At 50.3% G+C, this 19,767-nt stretch overlaps 4 protein-coding genes across 4 annotated transcripts; all 4 read right to left on the reverse strand.

The window, feature by feature from the left end:
• Positions 1–464: 464 nt before the first annotated feature.
• On the reverse strand, positions 465–1,290 carry EAH_00000200 (hypothetical protein, conserved; the record flags this gene model as incomplete). The annotated part of the gene is made up of 2 exons (XM_013397881.1): positions 465–907; positions 1,215–1,290. The coding sequence occupies 2 exons, from the start codon at positions 1,288–1,290 to the stop codon at positions 465–467; spliced, it is 519 nt and encodes a 172-aa protein (XP_013253335.1).
• Positions 1,291–2,536: 1,246 nt separating this feature from the next.
• On the reverse strand, positions 2,537–4,255 carry EAH_00000210 (SF-assemblin, putative; the record flags this gene model as incomplete). The annotated part of the gene is made up of 6 exons (XM_013397882.1): positions 2,537–2,596; positions 2,882–2,999; positions 3,197–3,402; positions 3,539–3,625; positions 3,826–3,987; positions 4,118–4,255. 6 exons carry the CDS (start codon positions 4,253–4,255, stop codon positions 2,537–2,539), a joined length of 771 nt encoding a protein of 256 aa, XP_013253336.1.
• Positions 4,256–9,067: 4,812 nt separating this feature from the next.
• EAH_00000220 (hypothetical protein) lies at positions 9,068–12,325 on the reverse strand (the record flags this gene model as incomplete). Its single annotated transcript, XM_013397883.1, has 5 exons — positions 9,068–9,198; positions 9,660–10,870; positions 11,053–11,450; positions 11,610–11,693; positions 11,843–12,325. The coding sequence occupies 5 exons, from the start codon at positions 12,323–12,325 to the stop codon at positions 9,068–9,070; spliced, it is 2,307 nt and encodes a 768-aa protein (XP_013253337.1).
• A 1,935-nt stretch (positions 12,326–14,260) lies between these two features.
• EAH_00000230 (hypothetical protein) lies at positions 14,261–18,980 on the reverse strand (the record flags this gene model as incomplete). The annotated part of the gene is made up of 8 exons (XM_013397884.1): positions 14,261–14,470; positions 14,541–14,757; positions 14,922–15,383; positions 15,753–16,051; positions 16,253–16,546; positions 17,322–18,176; positions 18,277–18,619; positions 18,724–18,980. The coding sequence occupies 8 exons, from the start codon at positions 18,978–18,980 to the stop codon at positions 14,261–14,263; spliced, it is 2,937 nt and encodes a 978-aa protein (XP_013253338.1).
• Between the last annotated feature and the right edge of the window lie 787 nt (positions 18,981–19,767).

The raw sequence follows: 19,767 nt of genomic DNA on the forward strand, positions 1-19,767 counted from the left end.
CCCCCCCCCCCCCCCCTGCTATTCGTAGTGGCTCTCAACCCGTAAGGTTTGTTAAATTCTTAACAAAAGTACGACAAACATCTGTACAAAAAGGCGGCACGATGAGCATCGACTGGAGGGACGGTTTCGCCCTCATCGCCTGTTAATCGGCCGTCGAAACACCAAAAAATGAGGTAGTCCTCGTTGCGCCATGGACGGCGGCGTTTGTACTTCCTCTTCTATGGCTGCTCGAGCATATACTGCCTCTAAGAATCCCTGCATGGCGATGTGATAGCCTTGGGGCATCCATCTGTTTGCGGTGGTGTTGCAGAAGAAGGCATTGCCGAATGTATGGCAGAAGTTTGCATTTTCGATCTTGGTAGTTGATGCCCGGGCTTCCGGCAGCGGGTTCGTAGTGCGGAGATGTTGAAGGGCACTAATTGTACGCTGGGATTGCCAACAGACTCACGCTTTGCGTTTCCTCTTCAGCAGCAGGCCATTGACCTTCTTTTGTTCTTTTTGGCTTGTTGGGCATCTGGCTGCGCCTGTTGCACCATGGATGGTGGCGTGTGTATTTCCTTTTTTATGGCTGCTCGAGCTTCCACTGCCTCTGGAAATCCTTGCATGGCGATGTGATAACCTTGAGGCATCCCACTGTTTGCGGTGGTGTTGTAAAAGGAGAAGTCATTGCCGAATGCATGGCAGAAAGTTTGCATTTTTGGATCTTGGTAATTGATGCCCAGGCTTCCAGCAGCGGGCTCGTAGAGGGGAGGAGATGTTGGAGGGAAGTAATTGTACGCTGGCATGGGGTCAAACTGTTGAACTTCAATTGCATCTTTATGGTGGATCTGTTGAGCGACAGGAGCGCAGGACTGCGTCGGGTCCGGGCCACCAGCGTAGTACGCCATGCTGTTAATGCTGCTGTCCCCTGAACAAAACAAGAATGAGAAAAGATTTCGCAAATATACTATAGGATGGTGCTTGGGAAAAGGAAGATGAAGCGATTTTCCAAGAACGATTCGAGGCCCAGTGGCGTGGCTGCAGCGCCAGCATTGAGAATCGATTTCAACTGAAGGAGCCAAATTGGCACCCCACTACTCCATCTGAGTTGCAAAAGCAATATGATGAGAATCAAGCAGCGAGAATGGAGGCATGAGGGGTTGTACGGCACCTCCATGGTGTTTGCGCGCCTGCCTCACTACAGCGAATGCAGCAATTCGCCAAAGGAAACGCACCTTGAATATACCCTTCCGGGGTGAGATATGTCTCTGTATACGCCGGATACGGCGAAGGATAAGTGGTTGTTGCCATCTTGTGCGGTGAAGGGCTACTTCGTCGGTGTTGGTCGGCTGCCCTCGAGAATGATGCCGCTGGCCTCTGTATGTGATGAAGACGAATCAGGCGCAAACAAGGTACAGAAGCAAAGACTGAGAAGTGTTATTGCCTGTAGTTTTAAATAAGAAAAATTCAGACTGAATGACGGGTAATGCTTGGACGAAAGTGAAACCTTGCTCCGGACATGGCAGCGTTGCGAGCCACACAGCCGTCGTGCCAGGCAGAATCCAGAGTCCACTACAGCTCGCCTGCAGGTTGTTTAGGATTGAAATGCTCCCTTATAAGTAGACGTTTCTGTTCAAAAGCATTACTAGTCTTATTGAGCAGCAAAATACTGGAACTTTGCAGTTGGAGATGGAAATAAACGATACTTCCAGTCTGCGCCCGGGCTTGAGGCGGCGTTGGCCCTTTGCACCGAACCGGTGAATCTGCCAACTTCCACTTTTTTCTCTTCCCTTTCGGCTGTGACAACCAGATATTCGGCAAGGGTTGCAAAATGATGTATGTTTGCACTGTCCCCCGCTACGCCTCCTCAGGGCACCCGAATGCTGGCACTTCGGGGGACATGGGACACCCGAGACGATAGGGCTCTTATAGAAGTAAAGCAGCTTGATCATTTGCTCTGTTATAGTCCAGGAAGGCAGATGAAAGGGAAATTATGCACCTCTTGAGGTGCGTATCGAGTCTGGCGCACAAGCATGTTGACGGATCACCAAGTTTTGTCCGTGCATTGTCATACTCGTTTCTTTCCAGTGGGTTTTTCCCTTCTTCCTCCACGAAATAGAAATGGACCTGGTCGGTTCGTGCATCTGTCTCACTGCTATACTGCCCTGTGTGGAATTCCCGTGGATACAACAGCTCCACTTTTATCCGCAGTTACATTTTTTAAATTCGCATGCATGAAATCGAGTAGAAATTTACGCTAAAAAACGGAAGCGTCTCCGGCTTTTTGCCAGTGGGCAGGTTCCACTGCACAAAGTGCCAAAAGTCCTCCCCCGAAAAAATCAGCTACCGCAAAAGCTTCACGGTTTGTGACCGCTCCCCAATCGAACAGCCAAGGAATGCAAATCCAAAACGGAGCAGGAATCTACAACATGCTTGCACAATTCGACTCAAGCATATGCTCACCAATCACCCTGAATTATCTTCAGCAGATCAACTGGCATCCACCCTGGAATGTGGATGTGAGTTGATCTGGTCAAGATGCCGCACCGCTTGGCAACTACAGCGCGTTGATTGTCCGCAACCCTTTCTGAAGCGCTGTAGTATACTGGTTAATCGCCTGGGTCGCACAGTCGAAAATGACGTACGTTGTGGATTCAGAAAAGCAGTCGGATATATGCAGTGTTATCTCCAACAAGTGTAGTCCATGCAAGATACGAGCCCCTAGCAGATTGATTACTTCCTGCTCCCCCTTGTTTTGCCCTCTAATACTCTTAATTTCTTCTCTCTGCTTAGTTATTGAATGCTTAGTGCCTCAGTGCAACGCGCCATTAACGGTGTTGCACGCTAGTGCTTCACTGTGGGCGCCCTTGATAGGCATTTGCGCACCCAATGGTTCACATACCTGTATAATCTCATCGTCTGACTGTTCTCGCGCCTGCGTCGCTAATGCCAGTCCATTCTTAAGAGCCATCAACTCCTCCATAATGAAGGCGCGGAATTGCTCATGAGCTTCGTCTCCCCTGAAAGCGCACGCAGCCGTCGCCAGTTCCCTCAACTCAGCAGCAGGCCTTAGCGTCAAGCGACCATAATGAATTGGATGCCTTCTGAAAAGTGACGTGCGGTGGGAGTTTCCACCTACGTCTACTCTAAAAAGGGAGAATCTGGTGACCATCTCAAGAACGAGGAAAGCTTGCTGATGCTACAAGTATTCGCGTACTTGACAAGCCTCTCAACCTCCCTCTTTATGAGATTTAGCTGTTCCTGCCTAACTGCAATCTCAGCCTCAAATTTTGAGTCTACAAGAAGTTGGAGTTCCCCCAACTTCTTGCACGCGAGACTCTCGCGTTCGTTTTTGTTTTTCGTCTCAGCTGCAAAGGCCTGACGAAGGGTGGCTGCTTCACGTTGGAGGGCTGCGAAGTCTTGCTGCAGCCAACAGCACAGGAGGAAATTCCAGAAGAAAACAATCCAGCCATAGCAGACAGAATTTGCAACTACGTATATGAGTGCACGAAAAAGGGTATGTCAAGCGGCAATGCCTCAAGAGGCTGCTTCGCCCCACCGCAAGTTTGCTGGGTAGATCCCCTTTCATTTGGGCGAGCCCCTTTTCCAGACTCTCGCACCGTGTTATCAGCATGTCCATCGACACCTGGATTTTAAGCATACGCATTTTTTATGTAAGTGCCGACAAAAGTACGCTAAACATTCGAGGTATGCGTTGAACCGTATCTACTGGCACTAGCGTGATCAAGAGGCTTCTCTAACTGCCACAAATCAGCTAAATCTGCACTAATTTCAGCGACGTTTCTGCATTAAGCGTAGTTACCTTGAACTACATAAGAGGCTTACCGTAAGGCTCTCTATGTATTTTACTATCCGTAGTTGTAACCGGTCAAGCATTTCATTGGCCATTTGTTCAGATATCTGTTGGAGTGTCTTGTTAGCATCGACTCTCCTCTTTATCTCTTGATTGAGGGTTTTCTCCACAGCCACTATTGAATCTTTGATTTCCTGCCGGCGGAAATGACAAAAATGGGTGTAACGAGCTCTACGGGGAATAAACGTGGAGTCCACTCCACTGTTGGCCTGTACGTCGCCCAGGATGACTGGATCAACTAGGCGCTCTTTGTTCTAAACTTACCTGATATCTCTGCTCATCTATTTGCTTCCTCTTGCGTGAGTCATCTGCAATGGAGGTCTTGAAGCCCGCGAATCGTTCGCCGACAGTACTGAGCTGCATACGCAGCCGATCCGACTTTAGTTCCGGAAGGACCGCCATTTGCAGGCTCTCGGTTCAATCCCGTATGTACTTGTTACTGATAACTTTGTCAAGTTCCGTTTCAACAATATAGGGTCAAACTTGTCGCGTAAGTGCTGGGGCATTAACCATGCATTAAGCCTGTTACCCACGGGAAACCAAAAGTGGGCAACGCTGTTGCGCACCGAGAGAAGTGAGAAAATGTGTAACCAACAAATTAAAATGCGATTTTTGGAGAAATCGGAGCGGTGCGATTCCGTCGGTGCAAGAAAACACAGAATCACCGCCGCGAACCGGCGTTGCTTGGAGACCGCCAAGAACCAGTCGCAGACCGGGGGCCACAATGCCCGGTCGATGGCACTTCTGAAAAAAAACTATATTAAGAAGGATTTGCTGCCAAGCTTAAAATTAGCCTAATGGGAAGGGTAGCAATTCTGCTCGCTCGGACGAAATAAGCAGACTCCACCGCCCGCAGCCAACCGTGTCCTGGCGATGGTAGGCGCGTGTAGTCAAGGGCAAGAAGCGATGCATGTGCACTTCAAAGCTATGTAACAAGCTTCAGAATCAAATACCAACAGGGGTCGATTTAAAAAGTACTGCAATAAACTCTACGGTGCCTCCACGGGACACCGTGAAACCGAACCGGTGGGAGGCCGCCGTCGGCGTGCCGTGCAGCCCCATAGTTACTTGCTCCTGAGCCCGAATACACGCCCCCATAGCCAGTCGATTCATCACACTTAAGTTTTGTGGGCATTTTCTATGAGTGCCCGTCTATGGATACGCACGACAACGAAAGTCACCTCACCCTAGCCCAACCCGGGACAGCCCAGCCGGCGCATTTGCATCCACCGTGTCAACAAATCCGCGCCACCAAAAAAAAACAGCAAGTGAAAGAAAGTGGTTAGTGGCAAGTCGATAATAGTACCAGCATGCAACTATGTCTTGGTAGCCCAACGTTACAACAACATTGCTCAGGAAACCCCACAGCAAGGCGGGCGCTTGAAAATTGTATGGAAGCACTTCGTCATATGCCGGCAAAGTTCACAAGTCCGGTGAAGTGGCACTTCATATCCAGGATTCTCCTAAAATCTGTAGGCATCTGGCTAATGCTTAAGCAATAACTAGTCCAGAAGTTCAACTCGGCATATTTTGGCCGCATCACCTAAACGGGGAAACGGCAGTGGCGTGCATCTACAAAATCCGTTGTTTCTTCGAGCGAACCGCGTCGGCGCCTTCGTAACAAACGCAACGCACAGCAGGAGACTTCGCACCTCCAACAAAGAACGAAGGCGTGGCACCGCTAACGTCGAATGCTGGCCACTTCAAAATAGGGATTTGAAGGTATCTGCTACAATTGCGCATTCTGTATTGATCAAGAAACAACGGCACTCCGCAGAAGCAGAGAATGTGTCTGACTATCAACGAAACGACTGTGACGTGCTTGCTACTTACTTGCTGAAACAGGCTCCTCGTAAGCTTCTTGTCGTAAAAGAAACCGAGGGCCTGGCGGTAACTGTGAAGTCCCCCCTTTTTCGCCAGAATTATTTTAGAGTCAATCACTCGACGTAGCTCCTTGCCCTTGGCCACAGTCGTTATGATGCTCCCATGTCTTATTAACTGCAAGCAAAACGGAAGGGTCGCCAATCACTATTAGCGGCCTGCTCGGTCGTTGTAGCGCTCACGACGTACTGCTGCTCAGCCACCACTTGAGCGGCGGAGAAAGCAATTATTCATCAGCGCAACGCGTCACACACAAGAAATGAGCCAAACTGACGCGGTTATGTTGTGACTGAGGCTTGCCTGAGTAGCAAGATTCCGTAAAAGGGCCTTTCTGTGGGACTGAGGCCTTCCCAATCTGCTGTGGGACCGATGGATATGCGCCCTCATGACCAGACTTAGGGGGCCTCCATAGACCTCTCCCTCGGCTGGGAACCTTCTCATGAACATCACTGGCTTGGTAAGTAAGGAATAGCACTCCCTGTGACTGCATGGCTCGGGATTGATCCAGGGAGTGCGGTCGCCTTTGACCAGTCCTTCTGGCAGCGCGTGCCGAGCAGCTGCTTGGCTATCCATTTGCCGGTGGCTAACACGCTGAAACTGCAAAGGCACGCAAGGAACGCTTGTTTTGTGTGCGCTTCTGGTGCTATTGGAGGGCACAAGAAACGCCGTTTTGAATACGGGCCAAGCCGAGGCGCCGCCGGAAAACGAGGTGGAGGCGGGGTCAGAATGACTTGAAGTAGAGAAGCAGACGATAGCAGACGCTGATACGTCAATGCATAAATCTACGAGAACCAGAAGAAGGAGGAACATTTGCTGTTTTGCTTGCCCCGGTTGCTGGTGCTTCAGTATCCCCAGCCAAGCCCAAGACCCAAGGAGCCCCGGCATTTCGAACCAGTTCTAGCCCCTTGTTCCGTGTCGTGAGATATCAGTGCCATCTATCCGGTCACTGAAGCAGTCCTCTCTAGTGGTAAATTCACTAATTCAGACGACTTTAACTGCTTGGGGGGGCCCAGGGATGGGGCCCCCCAGACGGGTCTACCGAGCAGAGAAACCCATACATGCCATTTTCTCTCTTGAAGGCAAAGTGAAGATGCAATCAAATATAATAGAGGAATACACGCAAATGTGACATGCCTGCTCTGGCGATGTGGCGACCCCAGCGGAAGCCACAGGGCTGTGGACGTTTGAGGGCTTTCGCCTACCGTAGAACATGTGGCGGCCTCAAGGGCACCCAAGGACTTTTACAACGCAAAGAGCGCTTCTGAGTGAATATGTCAAGTACTTGCCACTAATTTGTACAGGGCAGGTGGTAGCGCTGTGTGTACAGCGGCAAAGACGAACGTTGTGATCGCAGCGCGGCTGCTCGTCCGCTGTATTTCTGCTCGCTGTTGGCATCTTCTTCGTGGCTACCTCGTTGTCGAATTTATACAGTAATGTGACTTGCAAAAGGATGGGATTTAGGAGGGCCAGTCATTCGAGGCAGAAGATGGCCCACCCACGTAACTGCCGCTCCACCCGTGCAAGGCATCTTTTTTAGATAATGGAGGCGCATGGAACTGCCTTCTGCAAGGCAGTTTTGTAGCTGAGTAGTTGGATATAGTGCAAGAAACGACTTGCTGAACGTCTTGAGAAGCCGTAGTAGAGGCGCACAGAGGGATGATGTGCTTGTATTTTAGACTGGTTATACTCACTACCCACCTCAAAACGCTGTAGAGCGTGCAGCTGCGCCCAAATTTACCAACAGTCGAGTCACCCTCACGATGGCCTGATAAGCGTCCAGAGGTTCAGTACGTGCGCTAGTCTCTAGCGCAATGTAGACACCTCCCTGCGCTCGAGGTTGGGCGAGGTATCTACAGCGTACGGGAGGCCCCCCGGTCATATGAATATTTCACGGAATAATGCTTTGGAGGATCAGCCGGTGCAAGGTTGTATTTCTGGATGGTCCTCAGCAGGTGTGCAAGATTGTCCATCTGTTCACTGCCACAATGCTGGATCGGTTGACACAACTGAAATGGATACTTCTGCACACGGCAAGTACAGTATTGCCATGCGGCACTCAGCATTTCAGTATCCTCGAGAGGTAGGTGAAGATAGGCGGAAAGACTGTTAGGGATGAGCGCTCTGCATGGAGCGCTCATCCCTAACAGTCTTCACACCCACAGCCTCTATGGTACAAGTGCACTCTCCCACGACTGCACTGAGCGTAAATGGGTAGAAGGCTACAGAACAAGGCATCTGTCAGTGTCAAGCAGTCAGCATCGTCAAAGTCCGTACCATCTGGCGTCTGCATATCTGCATATCCCAAAACATATGCCTTGAGCGGCACTGAAGGAGACATGAAGACGTTTGGAGAATAGAAATTAAGAGGCTCACCGTATTTTGATCAGCCTCCAACATACGGTGCGCCGAGTCATCTGCTAGCACGAGAGTTCGCTGCGCACAGGCACATAGGAAAACTTGAGCTTGTGCTGTGTTGTAGCGGCAATAGGGAGGAATCATTTCCTAGTACAGGAAGGAATATGCCTCATATCGTCCTGCCAAATCTTGGCAGTATGCTTGGCACATCATACCTAATACCAGCAAGGGCCAGACAGTAGCAAAACAGTGACAAAGATTGCGCCCGGAAATTTCTACCACATGAAAAAAAGTGACTAGATACCCCTTTGTGCTGATTATTTCCAAAATGATGACCTTGAGGTGAGCCTGCTAATAAGTCAACTTATGCAAGCGTCAATAATAACTAGACCTCAGTCTGGTGTGAGTGGTAGCGAGAGCTCAATCCTTTAGTTGGAGGGAGCCTGTGCCGCGCCCCTCTATAAAGTTTTTGTCTGGTCCTTTCGCGCTACAAGCGGGACCTAGTTTGCCAAAGCTGAGTGTATGTCGTTGAGACAGTCTGCTGATTAGTCATGCCCCACGGCCTTGGATCGTTGAATGAAAGCCCCACACTTTGCCACCAGCTTTATTTTGGTGCTTGTCACTGGTCATTCTATACAGAACGAAGCCTCATGAACACTCCCAGAGGGTCGTTGTTACTTTAGTAGGAAACAAAAGCCAAGACAAGAAATGCGATTCAGCATTTTGCCTAGATGGACGAGCTAACTGTTAGCTTCATGGTGCAGTCAAGAGTCCTCATTCTACAAAGTTGGCAGTTTCAGACGTTAGCATAACCCTGGGGAGGGTGGGAATCCCTAAATTATTTTCGACCCCGTTGTGAGGAGGCCTTTTGGAGCTCTGCTTTTGAAGCATTCTTCTGGGATGCTAAGCGACCGATCCACGGAAGTCCATAGATGCGCATGCCTCTTGCCAGACCTCCCTTTTCTGAACCCTCAGTTCCTAGCCTGTACTCCGGAAACTCGGCAGGGGCGAAACGCTCGTGCTCCGCTTGTTCAGTTTTGTGTTGTACTTGCCGTTTTGTGCAGAAGCGCGCTTTCCCCCCTTCCACGGATGAAGTGGATAGTGAATCCCTGCGCAGCGCATTAAGACGACTTTGCAGATTACCAGCTTCTTCTAAATTGAAAAGCTGCCTTCCGTGGCTGTTGCGGCTGAAAAGACTGTAACAGGGTGTGAGGCAACTTTGTCTTGTAAAACTTGCATCGGCTTCCACGTCTTCAAGTGACTAGATGCGGAGGCTGCGAGCAAGCCTTAGCTTTCGTTCGACTCACACAGCAGAACAAATTTGTGTCTGAGCGCCGGCTACCTCCGCTAGAAACTTCTTTGTTAGGTCCACCCTCTGCTGATCGGTGAGAACTTCATCAACAGCAGCAATTGTCCCCACTCCTAAAGAAATGAAAAGGCGCAAGTGCTTGTGCGCAGCTGCAGGAGCCACCCCTTACGATGCATTCAAATAGTGTCAGTATTGTAATATAAGCCGTCTTTCTTGCCAACCAGCTTGGATCTTGAGCGAAGAAAAAGGCGGCGCGCTTACCTCTGACACTGAGCATGAGAATAGTCTCAATTTCCTTGGAAAGTCCCAGTACTTTCTGTTCGTGACAGTAAAGGGTATATTCTGAACAGCGGCCGACGTGCGCACCGTTTTCGGGTTGTGGCTGTACTCGTCTCATCGGTACCAGGCCAAGTAGAGAAATATGCGTCAAATTCATCCCAGCAAGCACACGATTCAGGTCGTCACAATTTATCGCAATTTGTTCCAGCGACGGAATCCAGGCTACCTGGGGTGATTTAGAGCAAAGCAATTCGGGAACAAAGCTGGTGCACGGCGGAAGTGCAGGGCTTGCATCTGCAGATGCAGACTTCTTGAATGCTGCTAGCTCCGCCACGACAGGAAGACGCCAATCACGGTTGGAAGAGCTTTGTGGTGTATGAAGAGGTGGAATAACTGTATTAGGTAGTAACCCGTTAGTGCATTCGACGTCTGTAGCTGTTGGAGGTTCGCCGTCAGCGAATGGCATGTCCAACTGAGCTTCTTCTGTCCCAGGCGGATGCTGATTCTCTGCCATGTTTTGAAGGTTCGGATACGCTGTAGACTCTGGCAGCAATACCAATGACTCCCGGGCAAAACCAGTATGCATTTCAGCCACTGTCTTTTTCGCCTGTGATGCAACAGAGAGTGACTCATGATGTTGCATCCGTCGGGCGAACATGTGCAAGCTGAAATCTCTCGTTACGCGGTGCCCAAAGAGCCTCTTCAAGGTTGGCAAACGCTCAAAAGGGAAATGCGACAACCGAATGTCTGGAAGTAGTAGCAGATGGCTTCTTGACTCGCCGAGGGTAGGTGATTGCCCTTGGTTAAGCATTGCTGCCAAGGACCAACACAGCAACTGTGCATCCAGTGCATCGAAGAGATCCTCCACGATAGCATCAACCTGGTCAGGATAAGATGAAAACGTAGTTTTGGGAGCATCAATGTTTCCACGTGTATCCTGCATTACTGATGCATTCTCGGGTTTGAGCAACAAGCACTCTGGGAGTGCACGCCGCTGCAAAAAGAAGCGCCATGTACCAAGAGACCCCTCTGACTGAGCCGGCGGGCAAGCCACGGCAAAGAAGACGAAACCTCTTGCACAGTGGAGACAAGCTACGCAAAGGTTACGCGGTAGCCAAGAATCTAGAATTGTTGAAGGTGTTAAATCGGCAAGGGTTGCCATCTGCATGAAGCCGATGCGAGAGTCAAGCATCCTGTAGCGCAGTGTGGAGGGTGAGTCAGCACGCAAAGCTTCGCAAGCCTAGCCACGTTTTGTGGCATGTTGCTTGCATTGCTCTCCCAAAGGAACACTTCCTGAATTATGAACTCATAGCTGCCGCAATAACTGATGCACGCCTGCTGTAAGCTGATGGGGACTGCTTCGCTGCAAACCCACCTTCTGATAGCTTGGGTTTGAGGCACGGCTCCTGCTTCTCTCCAGGACTCTTCCAAAATCCGAAGCTCTTCTGTGACAACGCTTTCGGCCATATATGGGCACGTAAATTGCAGCTGCAGCAGTTTTGAAGCCTGAGCAACTTGTGCTGCCTGCAAAGTGACTATAGTAGAGAAACCTCGATCCAGCTGGTCTAAGTGTCCGTTCCCAAAAACGCTGCTTAGTAGCTCTTCACCGAGGAGTGTGGCCTCAGTGAAATGGCCACTAACAATGCAGGACATGAAGGCTTGCTCTAGCTCAGGCGCTGCAATACAATGATAGCGGCCTTCTCGAGGTTCCCTCGCCAGTACAGATGCCAGATAATTCAACGACCGCTGTTGCCCTTTTGGGGTCTTGTCCGCCTGAGGCAAGATAGAGGGTGAAGCCAGTCGATCGTACGCGAGTTGAAATGTTCTAGAACAGGATTCAGGTAACCAATGCTCACATGCATTTGTAGTGTTTTTGAGGCAGAACCAGTGAATGCTATCGCGACGACGCCGGCTCCTGATGTGTCGGCATACTAGAGCAACAGCGCTTCGGAAGTCTTCTATCCAAAGTTCCCGGTTTTCATGCGATTCTGTTTGATCCTGGACCCAGGGGCACAGCTGAATACACGCCAACAAGCCGGACAGCCTGTGATTTGTGGCCGGTACACCAGAACTCTACTCGGGTGTGAATGTTGGGTCGTACGGAAAGGCTTAAAGCATGCATTCCATTCAACAATGGTCAAACAGAGGTCAAAACATTTCCTTACATCGTGTAGTTCTCTCCCCTGTGCAATTACTCTCTGGCGTGCTTGTAGAAACAACTGCTGATGTCTCAACATCGCACACTGGCATGCCCACTGAACGTCAAGCAAGGAGTTGCCCCAGGTTTCGCCGCAGTTATGCTTTTTGTCAGTCTGACGACGGCAAATGCCAACAGTTCGCAAGGCTTCAAGTTCCTTGACAGCCATTTCAAGACACCGTTCCTGAGATTTCATCTGCGATGACGATAGTGCATCTTCGCACTGGCTCTCATACAGCCACTGTTGCAGCACACGGCGCTTTTCATCTGTAGAAGCTTTTCCGTGGCTGGAATGGGCAGCTTTCGACGGGAAACTAGCTCCGCTAGTCCCCACACATAGTTGCTGAGATCCGTCAAGAACGTGATGCATATCGGCTCTCCAAAATTCCAGCGTCGCTAGCTGAAGTTGATGACGGAAGGATACCACCTGGGCGCTGGCGACGGCAATCATATCAGCCCACGCTAGGGCAGATTGGTGAGTGAAATAGTATTTGTTGCCATGGGCAACAAAGTCCAGAATGGCCTTTGCTTCCAGATCAAGTCCCTGCGACGCGCATTCGCCGAAAGCAACACCGCTCAAAGCGCTGAACCTGAGGAACCCTTAAAGATGTGAATCCGTGGATTCCACAGCAAGCGGCCAAAAAGCTACGCTGTGAGTTGCCTGAAACGGCTTACGGCAAGAACTCTGTGAAGCGCTTCGCAGCATTCCTGTAGGTCTGCTGGGGTCACAAGTGGTGAACCATCGGGATGGGGGGAGACAGGGGGATTTTGACGCCTTTCCCAGTGAAAAGGTATATAGTTCCTTCCATCTGTCCAAAGAAATCTCATCGCTGCCATTAGGAAACGAGCTCCACGAAGACAACTGGAGGCACAAACTCTTAGAGGCTTTAGTGGAAAACCGAGTTCTTCAGTTCGGTCGAGCAAACTGGACAGCAGATTCATAGCCTCAAGGAACGTCCGCTTCCAGTGAATGTGCAAGCTACCTCCTTCTGCCGTCCAACCAAGGCAGTGCAATGAAAAGAAATAGTCCGCTTCTAGCCCCTTAAGACGGTGCTTCCACACTGTGAGACCTAATGGCCACTGAGGGACCTCCGCTGTAGCAGCTCCTCTGCCGCATCGAGATTGGTGTACTCGATTTGAACAGGTACTTGTTTTACCGCCCTTTTCGCTTCGGGTCACACTAGAATTGGGCGCTTGCTGAGACCCCGAGTGTGCAGACGAAGTACGGGATATGTTGGCGTTGTTTTTCTCAAAACTAATACCAGTTGCTGTAGCGCAGGCGAACTCGCTCAGGGTTGCTTCAATTTGCTTCATTACAGGAATGGCCTTTGAAATAGTTCCTTTGGCAGCATGTATTTTCTGCGTAAGAATATAGAGCGCAACCTTGCCTTGAAGCATCCAATGCCATTGCTGAACTACGGAAGATTATCGGACGTGTTGCCCAATTTGTGCAGCTCATCTTGAGTTCGTTGTCACGACGTTAACTGGGTGCGCATCATGCATTCAGCAACTTTGTAAACAAGGCTTATCGACCACATGCAACGTACCCACAGAGCTTCAACAACGACGAGGCCTACTGGAAGCTCAAGTTGGGGAAAATTTGGCCAGTTCATAATTGTGTCGAGCAGCTGTAGCGAACCATCAACATCGCCTTGGCGGCAGCGGGAGGTCGCAAGAAGGGCTATCTGCCGGGCCTGTAGGCTGGGACTGCAATCTTTCAAAAAATGCGGACTTGGTAAGTAGAATGAGGCAGCACAGCCCAGCAGGGAGCTTATGCCAACTTCCCCAATCAGCAAGCACTGTTCTCCTAAGGTGACCAACAACTCCCCAATGGAAATGAGGCAACACGTACGATGGAGAGTCACGACCGAGAAGCAGCAAGCTTGCCTCCCCACAGCTGTTGAAAACCCTTCTCCTGCTTTAGTTGCTGGACCAAGGGCTGCTACCCACTCACGAAGGGACGACGGTGAGAAAAAGGGTTGCAATTTCTGCGCTTCATCTAGAAAACGACACGCGACTGCAGCTCTGAAGATTTGTATGTTAAACGATGCTTCGAGAAGCGACACAGCTGGATGCATGCTCTCAGACCAGCCAACAGTAGAGGTTGAGGCATTTGACTGAAATGAAAGCAAAAGGAATGCCTCTGTAACTTTTGCACGTAATTTAGTCAGCCGTAGGGCCCAGGTTTCTAGTCCAAGCTCAAATAAGTGGGCTTCTATTGTATTCAAGAGGCGGAATGCTAATGTGAGACTGGTGGACCACAGCAAGATTTCCCGGATCGACCCAGCATTCCTGTGCATTCGTGATGACAGAAGTGATCCTAGGCCTCCTTTATCCCCAAATATCCCCCTTTTAGGGTTGTCGACGCATGCGCTTTCTGGAGAAGCTAAGCATCTGCCCCTTGAACCAAAATGCACGAAGCGAACCGGCTCGTATAGATTGGCTGACGCCCAAGGATCAATTTGTCGAGCCGCCTGCAGCAATAGCAAAGGCCCATAGGCGCATGAAAATCTGTTTCCGTCGAGGAAGGGCCTAGTGGAGCGCAACTCATTTCACGATTGCTGAGGTCACCGTAACCATGGTGTTCTCCAAACCCCTGGCAACGCCGCGACGCAGACGAGACATTTGGAATACGGAGCAATGTTCGCCCTAGGGGTGCGACTCACCTCTGTGTGTTCTCCAGAAGATTCGGCGCTACTAGTTTCCCTCTCCGCAATTTCCCTATCGTTCTCGCTTGCCTTTTCCGAGGGAGTCTCCGTGGACGCGTCAAGCATTTGAGAAGACAGACTGATTATTTGTCGCATTGCATCTGCAGTCTCTGATGTATCTGGAGAATAAAATAGCTTGAGTGCCTGCGCTTGCAGTAGAAATAAATGGTCGAGTCTGATTAGAGCGCAACCGAGACTCATGAAACCGGTCGAGCAAGCTGCTGAATTCGGTTGAGCGTCGTTGTCTGCCCCTGAGTAGTCCCATGGTAGTCGGCACTGCACAGACCTCGGACACAGCTGAGAGCAGGCTTAAGAGTTTGCAAAAGCATCGCGACGCACCTCATCAGTGTGTGCAGGACTTGGTTTGGCCCCTCTTTGGGCTTTGGGCTGCTCACCTTTTGTTGGCATTCAGCATTTTTAAGCAGGTCCAACGCAGCACGAATATGTGAACTGGCCTTCGCCCAGGGGCGACGCATGCTAAGGAGCCACTCCGCAACTTCCAAGTGAACAACAATCCCATGCGGGTCCTTATCAATCTCAAATAAAGTGAGCGCCCCCTCGTAAGCATCCATTACCATGGATGTAAGGCCAGGAGTTTTTTGAGCAAGCCGAGCGAAACACAGCAACAAGTCCGCTTCGCTAGAAGGTTCACTTCTGGCTAGGTTGCACACTGTGGGGAACAAATTAGGCGTTTCTGTACGGATCAGAGCGAGGATCTGCAATTTCATCAGGGGAGTGTGCAGCACTTTGGGAACAAGTACCATTGCGCCTTCGGCCGTTCGGAAGAGTTCATCCCACTTCCTGGCGCAAGGTAGGAACCAAAGGAGTCCCATACACATGCGAGTTATCAGAGCGGTAGCCGCAGGGCGATAACTAGTGGGGATCGTGTACAAAGCGGCTTTCACTGCCAATGACGCTTGTTCCCCATTAGTCTCATCTCCCATTACTGGTGCAGCCGCGTTCCACAGTGCCTTTGCAGCAAAAAGAAGTAGTGGCACACAATTAGCTTCCTTCCCGTACTCACAGGCCTGCAATAGGTGGCGTATTGCCCACATGTTCCCGGCCCTATCAACACAAACACTCCACGTCCTGTTCAGCTGGATTGGATCATACGCGCGTTACCCTTTGGAATGTAGAAAGCCAAACTGGTATGCACCTGCTGTTGCTCACACTGTAAAGTCTGTAGCAAGAAGCGCTAGTCCGGCCACAACATGCGCCACGCCCCTCCAGAGTTGCAGTTTATGCTTCACATTGGAAGAAATTTTGTACGGGACTACAGAGCACTTTTCACCAAGCGCTTGGAACGCGTAAGCTACTGATAGTCCTTGGATGGTTTGGCAGTTTACAGAGAGGGATGCAGCAGCAAGTCGAGTCCACAATTCTGTCCTCAGCAATTCAACCGGCCCCGCTAGCTCCGCAGAAACGGATGCAGCCACGGCAGTGGTGGCAGACCACAGCATATCGCCACACTGCAATAGTAAATGCTCTCTCGTTGAGGCTTCCCTTTCTAATATCGCCCTCTGAATAGGAACTAACAGCATATAATATGCATGCAGCGTACATACAAACAACTTTCCTCTGTGGCAAGCAGTTGACTCGCAACCGCAGGGTGAATCAAACAGAAGCAAACGGAACCTGTTTGCTCGTAGTGGGCATAATGGTGTCTTTACCTCGATTTGGAGGAGCACCAAAATGTCTGGAGTTAGTTTGAGCATTGATGCATTTTCAGCCCCTCCTGCAGTCTGCACCTTTGCCTGTTTTGCCTTTGATGATTTGTCCAATCCGCCGGCAGTATCTTGCAACGAACTGGAAGACGTCTTCAATAGCCGTGAAAGAACAGGCTGTGGTGTTTCTTGGAGCATGACATCTTGAAGCAATGCGCCGAAAATCTTGCGCCTGCTCGAGATGTTCCAGAGTGGAACCTTTGAACAAAACTCTTGAACCAGTCCAAAGTCTTGAAGTGCCTGGCAATTGGCCACTAACACATTACACCAACGACATGCTTAAGAAAGGTACCAGTGGGTTAGGAAGTGCAGGGTAAAGTTGATGTTCTTACAAGAGCAGAGCGGGAACAAAATTCGGTGAAAGTGTGTACGACAACGTCGCAGGTATTTGGCGGTTGCTCCAAAAGCCGCTGAAAAAGTTCTTTCAGAACTGGAAGCAGTCTACTGATCTCCGGCACTCTCGTCGGACCGTTAAAAAGCAAACATCTGTATATATTCCATGTGTGAACGGCTGCATTGAAGACGAGCCATGCTTGCCCAAAGGCATCGCTGCAGGCAACACACCGAGACAGAGCATCGCAGTCATCTCAGATGAACTGGCAGCAGGCCGCATGGAGTTGTTCCTTCAAGAGCCACCAGAAACTTTGCTTTTCTTGGCGCGGCCTGCCCGCTGGAATCGACCTACTATACGTCGATATGCACATACCTAAGCCTCGCACCAAACAAAAGTAGATTGTGGATTCGTTGTTCCTCCGATAATGCATTGTCGCAAGACTTGGTAGTTGAACCACTGCCGCTTTCCTTTGAAAGCAAGGGCTGCTCTTCTAGAAGACGATCACTGTCATCAGTGGCTATTCCCACAGTACTAACTTCGGCATTCCCGGAGGAGCCAGACGTTTTCAACTTGCTGCAGCATAGCGCCTGCGGGGAAAAGTCATATAACAATGACTGCCATGAAGGTATCCAAACACTACAGCTCTGTTGCGCTACATTCGTCTATGCGAAAGATACATACCAGTGCGTATGCAGCCTCGGTGACGTGCACCGCCACCTCAGTTTCAAGCGGGGGCCTCAGTCGTACGCGCAAGTCAACTGGAGGCGTCGTCTCTGGTGATTCAAAATTGAGGGTAGCTGCATCCAAGCACTTCTCAGTTCCATGGATCATGGAAAGAATCGCAGCTGCAGCCCTCGCCGTGGCTCGATCATCTCCAAGTTCTTGGGCGCGGCTAACTAGATGACCGTATGATGCTATTATCTTCTTTATCGTGCTTTCTCCTCTCAAGGAAAGCATTCGCCTCGGATGAGCTGAAGCCCTACTCTGTTGTGCTGAGCCAACAGCTCGCTTTGTTGTGCCGTGTGGCTCCACTCGTAGCTGACGGTTACAGATTTTGCTCTCTTCATCGGCCAATATATGGAATGCTCGTCTACGAAGGTCTTCGGCGATGTCAATTATCTTTCCAATTGGATGATCGTGCCGGTCACGGAACGCTATGTTCTGGATTTGCTCCACAGGACTGAAGTTTCCCACTGCCAAAATCATTTTACTAACTGCCTGGGCCATTCGCTCTAAAGATAAACGCAGTGGCCGCGAATCTGTCAATTGCGTCAGGCTCGGTTCGACCTCAACAGTACACGTAGTTGACAATACTGGGTTGTCTGAAGCGCTAGTAAGGGGCTGGCTGGTTAATGCAAGCTCATTTTTGTTGCAGGCAGCACGGCAACAACTACGTTCGATCTTTAGCGCCCTGCTAATAGTTGCCTGTGCTGCCTTAAACAGTTCTTCTTCCACCTCGCATTGCGCCAGTTGATGGAAAAGGTGCACTCGAAGTGACATCTGGCTTGACTGACAGCGGTCCAGGGCATTGCTCGCCTACACGAAATGCATATGGGCCATTCGGAGCATCCCTAAACCGGAAACTTTAGGGTGGAGAAATTTTTTCTAATGCCATATGCCAGTCTTCTGTGCTGACCTTCTGCATATTTCTGTAGATATGGCGCCGAGTTTCTGGACCTAGGCAAGGCCTTGCTATATTCCACAAGGTAGCAACGCAAATTTCCACCAGATCTCCATTCTCACTAAGATGAGCCATTGCAGTAAGGCATTCGTCCAGACGGCGGACCGCCTGCACTCTGAGATCCCGTATGGGGCTTGGCTCGCGAGCCGATACAGACAGCAGAGAAAGGTCGGTGGGAGGAGCAAAGCTTGTACCTTCCTGATGACGGAGCTCACAAAGAAATTCACGCAGACGCAACTCTGTCTCGGTCTCCAACATCCTTTGTAGCACAGCGGCGCTCGTAGTTCCAGTTTGCCACCTAGAAGAGGAGCAAGTTGAATAAAGAGAGAGAAGCCATGTCCAATTGTGCAATAACTTCCCACCTATATATCTGCGGTAAACATATGATCGGAACAGCCTTACCTTTCCAAACGTTTCGTCATGGCTCTAGCAAGAGGAAAAAGTCTTTGTCCCAGGGCTGCTTTTACTAATAAATAGCCTGCAAAGTGTTCGTTCTCCCCAGCATTTCGAGGAATCTCAACGGACTTTTGTAAGTGGTAAATCTGGTTATCAACCTCTTCTGCTGTTCCCCTGGCAATAAGTGCGTTCCGGACAACCGGTGGCAACTGCGGATCCAAAATTGTCCATGCTTTCAAAAGCTCATTGCACACAGATTCCATTTTATGGCCTGCGGCATTCTCCCTTTGCGACCCAGATGACCCAACAGCTTTCGCAGCAAGTCTGCCGATTGATATAGCTGTTTCCACTGCGCTTGCCCAACAGGGGAATTCCGCCTTGGTTGAGATTGGTCCACTTGCATCTTGCCTTCCTCCCAACCCACCACGAATCCTTGAACATCAAAGAAACATTTGCTGCTTCCGATTTTCCTCACGACAAATTGTTTTAAAGTGGTGTTGCCGAACTTCAGAAGCTCCCATAGCCTGGTTAGGAGGCCTATAGCCGCTAGAAATAGTTGCGAAAAAGAACTCTTGGTCAATGACTTACATGGCTAGCTTGCGTTGCAAAATGTAGTGGTGCTTAAGCCACTGCGATGCGTGCCCGTGGGCGGCGTTGGCCTCAGCACACAGTTGCATCGCGTCCTCAATGGCCTAAAGCGCTCATCACAGCTTCACTCATTCGCCTCTCGCGCTGCGCTCGGCTTTTTGAAAGTCCAGTTACTCAGAAGGACGTAGTCCAGATGTACTGTGCATTGATACTGCTTGCAGATACAGGTACAGACTGCAACAGGATTTCTCGTCGCTTGACCTTTTGAGCTCTTGCGCGTCTGCCTCCATCTTCGAAACAAAACGCAGCATGAAGGAGAAAAGATACGATAAGTCTCAACTCAGCCGTAGTTGTTGGTCTACAGGCAGTTCCTTGGCCTAGGCCTCCATGCGCTGGCGGAGCCGTTGCCAGGCCACCTCTGCCGGCTCTTCCTAAGCCTTTCGATATGACACGCGAGTCTTG

This window comes from Eimeria acervulina, genomic scaffold (genome assembly GCF_000499425.1).
Source record: "Eimeria acervulina Houghton genomic scaffold, Eah_scaff1, whole genome shotgun sequence".
Lineage (NCBI taxonomy): Eukaryota > Apicomplexa > Conoidasida > Eucoccidiorida > Eimeriidae > Eimeria > Eimeria acervulina.